Here is an 8,167-nt window from a genome sequence, read left to right on the forward strand (position 1 = left end):
AATTAGTCTTTGTAATGAAAAGTTGTGTAATGAAAACAATTTGGCCTCATCAACTTCGTTTAGCCTACAAAGTCCCAATCTTCATGTTCAAGGACTAATCGATATCGCTCACTCAACAACTAGTGATTTAGACAGACCTAAATGAATGATTGAATATTGAAATTTGTTCTCCATAGAGTAACCATTTGCATGATATAATGCCAACAAAGAGTCGAATTTATCCAAGTTAATTCCTAGAATATTTACTAATCCCAATAAAGCATGCAACCAAATCAAAGAAAGGTTAATATATATGCACCAACAAAGTTGATGATCATAACAGAATGTGGTGGGATGACCAGAGAAATACATATGTCAAAGGGACAAATACAAAGAAAACGATAAAAAAAATGGAAACTTTCATAACCGGGCCTAACTATTTTCAATACTATTACTGATTAAAAAACATAATGTTATTAAAATCTGCAAAGACCCACCACTTGCTAAAAAAAAAAACTCTATTAGGCGTGACTGGTTGAAAAATGCTTGTCTTTACGGCCTATAGTTATTTGTTTAATACTTCTTTAGATCCACAAAATTTTGAATTGGCAAAATCAATATCCATACATCCAAAAAAAGTTATCAAGCATCTTCACTTTATCTAGCAAACAAAAGGAAAAAAGTCCTATTCGAAACTAAAATCAATACTCCAAGGGAAATGCTTATGCACATACTATCAACTGAAACTAAAATCAGTATCATTTGATTCAAAATCTAAACTGAGGTTCACAATATGGAAGGAAAAATGGTTAATCAGTTACGTACAAAGCTAGGCAGGGGTGGCAGCAAAACGGAGCTCAACCGAAGATGTGTCGCTATCCGTTAAATCAGTTCGTGGGGAGGGGTAGTGTTGGGCAGACAGAAGAGCATCACGAGGTGGCGTTGAATAGATGGATGGCATCAAGGGGTGACGCTAGGTAGAGGGATGGCGACACAAGTTGCTGGGTGAGGGAGAGAGGGGGGGTCTTCGTGGGATGCAACCTTGTTTGCCTCATTCAATGAGCTCTTGGGGAGTGGCGGCCCTGGGTAGGCTGAGGATGGCCGTCGTGGGGTGGCACTGGATCAAGGGATGGGTGTTGCAGGGTGGCACTGAGCAGGCAACATAGGTGTTGGAGACGCAAGAGCTGGAGACTCGGGACGAACCTAGAATTAGAAATGCACTGGCTATTTGAGTTTGGGTAAAACAAGTGTTTCTTTTAAGAGGGAAAAAAAAAACAATTTACACATCAGTTGTAGGTGTATAACGTGAACAGTGGCTAATCCCTAGTATAATTCATTTTATCTCCTCCGTAATAATCCCTCCCTCTCTCCCCTTCCTAGAGCCCTCTAGTGTCCAGACAAAAACTTATTTTCCCGTCACTTGGTTCCATTGTTGATAGCCCACTTTCTTCAAAAACCCAATCTCACACTCTCACTCTCACAATTGATTTCTCAATCTCACCCTTCCCTCTCACCAACCCATCAATCTTGCCCCCCTCTCTCATGCCTCCAAGGACTCATGGGCTTGTTTCAAGGACTCGATCTGTTGTCTACACCTAAAGTTTTCTTTGAGAATGAAAGAATTGAGGGACTTGAGGTCTAGAGCTTCTATGTAGGTTTGGCTTCCGTCTAGGATTGAGGGGCTGGTTCTTTGTGTTCTTTGGTTTAATGGACCACTTTCCTTTTAGCCATTATTTCCTTCTTGTTTTTGAGGTTGTGATAATAGCAAGATGGGATTGGGATTTGAGGGTTATGGTGAAAAGTGATGAAGTTAGGGATGCCAGCGATGACTACAAATAGAAAAAATAATGAAGACAACAAATGCTAGTGGAAATGAACGGGGAAAAGCATCTAATGAAGAGAAAAAACAGGATTAAAAAAGAAAAAAGAAAAACGGGACGATGAAGCTTAAATGGGACGATGAGAGATTTCCATTTTTTCATGAAAGTATATGATTGCTCAAGTCAATGTCCATTCATCTTAACCAAAAAAAAAAAAAAAAAAAAACCAAAAAGAACGTAGCAAAGTAGAGAGTATGATACTTGCCTTTTCAACTAGAGGCTCCTTTGGAGGTTGCAGCATACAGGTTGGAGTTCTACCTAATTGACCCAAAACAATAAGTCTTTGGATTGAAAAAATAAGCCTGAATTAGTAAATTATATGAGATATACATATCATAAACATGACAAATTTTAATCAAGTACAAAATTTTTGAAGTGAGATTCGACAACTCAAAACAACAATTTTTCTTTCCTCTTATACAAAAAAAGCATTCTAACCAGCATTATTTGAAACCTAAATAAAATAAAATGAAAACATCAAGTTGCAATAAACACAATATTTTCCTTAGAACTAGGCAACAAACCCAAAAGTTGTGATTTTAAATAAGATCTCCTTGGATGCCATATTGCTTTTGTTTCCAAGCTTACAAAAAGTCCATATATACTCCTGCAATATTTCTTTTGTTTCCAAGCTTGTTCATCCCTTCATCATCCAAATCTTAGGCAATGTGCGGAAATGGAATGTTTGGGGTGTAATATTAATGTCGTGATCTCTAAAGTTTTCAAAACTTATAGTGTTAGGAGCCTAAAAACCTTAATATAATTGAATTACCCAACATGGATGCTCATTTATAAGTGGGCGGCTTGAGACAGATAGAATGAAATTTCTACTGTTTGAGGAATACGTCATTGCTTTTACAGAAACCTCCAATTTCTAGCAAATACTAGATATACATCATCTAGAAGCAACCCATTAATTTCTAGCAAATTACCATTAACTTATAGCTAATATACCTAAACCCTAGAGGAAAAAAGAGATGAAATAAACACAAAAAAAAAAAAAAAATAGAAATGTATGCCTAAAACCTAGAATCACAGAGAAGAAATGAGTAATACAAGGAAAACTTGAAGAAGATTATTTATAATAAATGATACATCACCCTTCCCATAGATCTTAGGGCTTCACGTTGATTGAACGTGGGCTTTACGTTGATGGACTGCATGCTTCGCGTCAATGGACTGTGTGGTTCAGATCTGAGTATGTCAAAATCACAGCGAAGAAGAAATCTCAAAGAAGAAGAATAAGAAATCTTAGTGCAGAAGAAGAAGAAGCCTCATCGCAGAGAAAAGGAAGTTGAAATCGCATCCCACAGAAGTCGAAATAGTAGCGCCCAAAAGCTAATTGAAGGTCTTTTCGGGGGGAGGGAGTTTTTTTTTTTGGGGGGGGGGGGGGGGGGGGGGGGGGGGGACTGTGGGCTTGGGGGCTTTAGGGGCAAAACCGATTCACTTGTTAATGAACCTTGTCTGCCATGTAGGGTGTGGGGGTGTTCGTTACCAAACTAGCTGATTCCCATATTTTTATTTCTTCAAAATAAAATTAATTGGTGTTACAATATAGACGTGTCTTAATTTGTGGGATCTCTTTTTGAGAACTGTTTGTTTAGTATTTTCCTTCTCCTTATACCAGAAGTTGGAAGAGCAGCCTTGATGATTTTGTTTTGTAGATTTATAAAAAATGTTCTTGTTTCCCCCAAAAAGTTATTATAAACCCTTAGTTTAAATAAACAATAATAATTAATCATATGCTCAATATGAAAAATGTAAATATAGATCAAATAGAGGAAAATTTGAAGAAAATATGCTGAATACGAAAAGTTGTGGGTCTGACCAGAAGGAGAAGCCTCATTTTGACCGCTTATACATCTATTTTTTTTTTAATTTTTTTAATATTTAAAGAAGTGACTATTAGTGTATTGATATTTTTTTATTTTTGTAAAAATGTCTAAATATGTTTAAAAAATGTTTGAAATAAAAAGTAAAAAAAAAAGGTGCAATTTGCACTAGGGAGCACACCAAGTGGGCAAAATGAAGACGCATAGTAGCACTACTCTTATAAGAATTTTATGTTATAAAATTAAAATTTATGTATTATATCAAATGTTATAATAAGATTTATAAGATTAATTTTTATTTTATGATATATCAAATTTATATTAATTTTATGTCATTATATTGTTACACATGAATTTTAAAATTCTAAAATTTCATGCTATATTAATTAGAAATTTAGTATATAATAAATATAATTTAAATAAATCTTATAAAAATTGTTTAAATAAAAATAATATATATGTATAAACTGGTTTGGTACGATGTAAAAAAATAAAAAGCAAAACTGGAATTGGATAAGTTTAGAATCGGTTGTGAAAAAAATAAAATACGTACCGGACCGAATATACCAATCCGGTTCAGGCTAGTTTACCAATTTTTAATTTCAACTCTAGCTTCAACCATCAAAGAACAAAAGACAATTTTGTAGCAATGAGTTAGAATGGTGGTGTAAAAAAAATCAAAAAACCGGGCCGAGTTGGTTTTAGACCAGTCTAGTTTGGAATCGGTTTTCATAATGGTAAAATCGGCCAAAACCGGTCCGGTTCCAGTTCTAAGCTTTTTAGGCCTGGATCGGACTAGTTCCGTATAATATATATTTTAAATTATTTTTTTAATATTATATATAATAGTTTTTATATTATATATAATTTTTATATATAATAATATAAATTATAATTATGTAGAAAATAATGTTATTATAATTTATAAAATAAAAATTTAATCTTAAACATGAAAAATTAATTGAAAACATCTAAAAACGTAAGGAGATACAACCAATTGGAAAATATAAGGCTATGGAGAGGCTAGAGAGAGTCAGAAAAGAAGTAAGACCAGTAATCATCCTGCTCACTGCAGTGATCAGGAAAAGTTGGTAGAGGCTCTGCACAGCAGCTCCACCAACAGCCATGAACTGGTTATGTTGGAACTGTCGAGGGCTTGGAAACCCTCGGACAGTTCTTGAGCTTCATCTATGGGTGAAGGTAAAGGTCCCAAATTTTGTTTTCTTAATGGAAACAAAATGCAGTAGAGAGAAGGTGGAGTTGGTTAGGAATTTGTTGGGCTTTGACTGCAGTTTCACTGTGGATTGCAGAGGGTTAAGTGGTGGCTTAGTCTTTCTCTGGCATGGCTTGAGTAATTTGGAACTAGAATCTTATTCTAGATCCTATATTTCTATGATTCATAAGGGCTTGGATGATAAGGAAATGCTCCTTACAGGATTCTATGGATCCCCTCAAGTTGATCAAAGAGAGAATAGTTGGAGTTTGTTGAGGGCTTTGAAGCCAAATAATGGTAGAGCCTGGGTCTGTGCAGGTGATTTCAATGAGATACTGCATCAACATGAGAAGCCTGGGGCTGCTATGAGGCCTTATTGTCAAATGCAGAAGTTTAGAGCAGTAGTGGATGATTGTGGTCTTAGTGATCTGGGCTTCCGTGGCAACAAGTTTACTTGGAGTAATAACAGGGAAACCAACCAGTTTACCAAAGAAAGATTGGATAGGGGCTTGGGCAATTCACAGTTATCTCTCATGTTCAGTTATATAGATATTCACACTCTTCCTGCTCAATCTTCAGATCACTCTCCACTTTTTGTTTCTATGTCCAATGATCTCAACAACTGTTTTCAGAAAAGGCATTTGTTTAGATATGAATGCTCTTGGGACAAGAAGGAGGAATGCATAAAGATTGTTGAAGAAGAATGGAGATCAAAAGTAGCAAGGGGAAGCAAACTCTACTCCGTTTTGGGAGGCTTGACACTATGCAAAAAGGCTCTCACTAGATGGAAAAAGAACTGTTATAAAAACAATAAGGAGTTGGTGTTAGAACATTTGCAGGTTATTTCGAGGCTTCAAGAGGAGAATATGGGGCAGTCTGGGGCTGTTATTAAGGAGAAGCAGAAGGTAGTAGATCAATTGCTAGCAGAAGATGATTTAAGATGGAAGTAAAGAGCCAAACAAAGATGGCTACAAGATGGGGACAGGAATACAAGGTACTTTTACATGTGTGCCAACCAAAGAAGAAAAACTAATAGGATTAGCAAGGTGGAAGGGGAAGATGGCAGTCTCCATACTAATCCTACTCAGGTGTCAGGGCTATTTCAAGCATATTATGAGAAGTTATTTGCATCTTCTCAGCCTGCAGGAATTGATGATTGTTTACAAGCTTTGACTCCTAAGGTTACAGAAGAAATGAACACTTTCTTGTGTAAAGATTTTGTGGTAGAAGAGGTGAGAGTGGCAGTTTTTTAGATGAACCCACTGAGTTCACCTGGACCAGATGGGTTCAATGCAGGGTTTTACCAAGCACACTGGCAGGTGGTGGGGGAGGATGTGGGTAAAGTAGTGCTCGACTTCTTAAATCTTGGTAGAGGAGATCTACACACCATTAATGACACCTTTATTGTTTTAATTCCCAAGAACAAAGATCCTTCCAAGGTAACTGATTATAGACCTATTTCTCTTTGCAATGTAATCTATAAACTTATCTCTAAAGTGATTGCAAATAGGTTGAAGAAAGTTTTACCTGCTCTTGTATCTCCAAACCAGAGTGCTTTTATACCTGGTAGGCTTATTATGGATAATGTGATGGTTGCCTATGAAGCTATGCATTCTATGAACAATAGATTGAAGGGCAAATATGGTTTTATGGCTTTGAAATTAGATATGAGCAAGGCCTCTGATAGGGTTGAGTGGGAGTTTCTGCTTGCTGCATTGTCTAAGATGGGCTTTCATGAGAAATGGTGTGGCCTGATTAGGAAGTGCTTGGAGTTAGTTTCTTTCTCTTTGCTTATGAATGGCTCACCTCAGCAGAAATTCTCAGCATCTAGAGGTTTGAGACAAGGTGATCCCTTGTCACCTTATCTCTTTATCCTATGTTCTGAGGTTCTAAGTTGCATGTTGTCACAAGCTAAAGTTTCTGGAGCTATAACAGCAGTACCTATTGCTAGAGGTCAGATTTGCATTAATCACTTTTTTTTTGCTGATGACTCTTTGATGTTTTGTAAAGCTTCATCCTTAGAGTGGAGCAATTTGCTCTATCTATTGAAATTTTATGAGAAGGCTTCTGGCCAAAGGTTGAATAAGGAGAAGACCTCTATTTATTTCAGCAAAAACACTCCTTCTGAGATAAAGGCAATGATACTGAGTATAGCAGGTGTTCGATCATCATGTTCCTATGAGAGGTATTTGGGGCTTCCAGCTTTTGTTGGAAGATCTCGGTCCAAGGCTTTCTCATCTATCTTGGATAGAGTCAGTAGTAAGATATGCAATTGGAAGAATAAATTCTTGTCTAAAGCTGGGAAAGAAGTGCTGCTGAAAGCAGTAATCTAGGCCTTACCAACTTATTGCATGGGGGTTTTTAAACTTCCTAAATGTTTGCTTGGTAAAATTAACAACATGATGAGACAATTCTGGTGGGGCCAACAGGAAGGTGAAAGGAAGATTAATTGGATTTCTTGGAGGCAAATGAGCAAGTCTAAATCTGAGGGGGGGCTTGGATATAGGGATTTTGAAAGTTTTAATATAGCCTTGTTAGCTAAACAATGCTGGAGATTACTCCAATCTCCAGATTCTTTGGTTGGTCAGGTTTATAAACATAAATATTTCCCTAATTGTTCTTTGTTTGATGCCAAAGTAGGTTCTTCTCCCTCATTCATATGGAGGAGTCTGTGTGAAGCTAGAAAGCTGGTGTATGAAGGGTCTTTTTGGAGGATAGGGGATGGTGCTCAGGTGTGCATTTGGAAGGATCGATGGATTCCTTAACCTGACTCATTTAAGATTCAAAGTAGTCCTACTACTTTAGACCTGAATTAGAAAGTGGCAAGCCTTATTGACCTAGTGACAAAGGGCTGGAATTCCTCTCTGATTAGGAGATGGTTTTCTGCAAGAGAAGTGGATCTCATAACCCAACTACCTGTTAGTACTAATGGGTGTCCTGATATGTTAGTATGGAGATGCAACCAGAAGGGCCTCTTTACAGTAAAGAGTGCCTATCACCTACAAATGGAGCTACTTGAGAAGGCTAAAGGACAATGTTCAACAGCAGGATCTGAAAGTCAGTTGTGGCTATCTCTATGGAATCTCAATGTGCCTAGATCAGTCATAGTTTTTATGTGGAGAGCTTGTTTGGAATCTCTTCCAACCAAACTCAATTTGTATAAACGCAAGGTGGTGGACTCTCCTATGTGTCCTGTCTGTCTATCAAAAGAAGAATCAAGTCTACATGCAATCTGGTCTTGTTTGGCTGCACGAGATGTCTGG

The 8,167-nt window shown here is 37.0% G+C and overlaps 1 protein-coding gene across 1 annotated transcript; it reads left to right on the top strand.

The window, feature by feature from the left end:
• Positions 1 to 4,816: 4,816 nt before the first annotated feature.
• On the top strand, positions 4,817 to 5,854 carry LOC122278616. The gene has a single exon (XM_043088795.1). It carries the CDS (start codon positions 4,817 to 4,819, stop codon positions 5,852 to 5,854), a length of 1,038 nt encoding a protein of 345 aa, XP_042944729.1.
• The last annotated feature ends 2,313 nt before the right edge of the window (positions 5,855 to 8,167 follow it).

The sequence above is a fragment of the Carya illinoinensis genome, chromosome 10 (genome assembly GCF_018687715.1).
Source record: "Carya illinoinensis cultivar Pawnee chromosome 10, C.illinoinensisPawnee_v1, whole genome shotgun sequence".
In the NCBI taxonomy this organism is placed as follows: domain Eukaryota; kingdom Viridiplantae; phylum Streptophyta; class Magnoliopsida; order Fagales; family Juglandaceae; genus Carya; species Carya illinoinensis.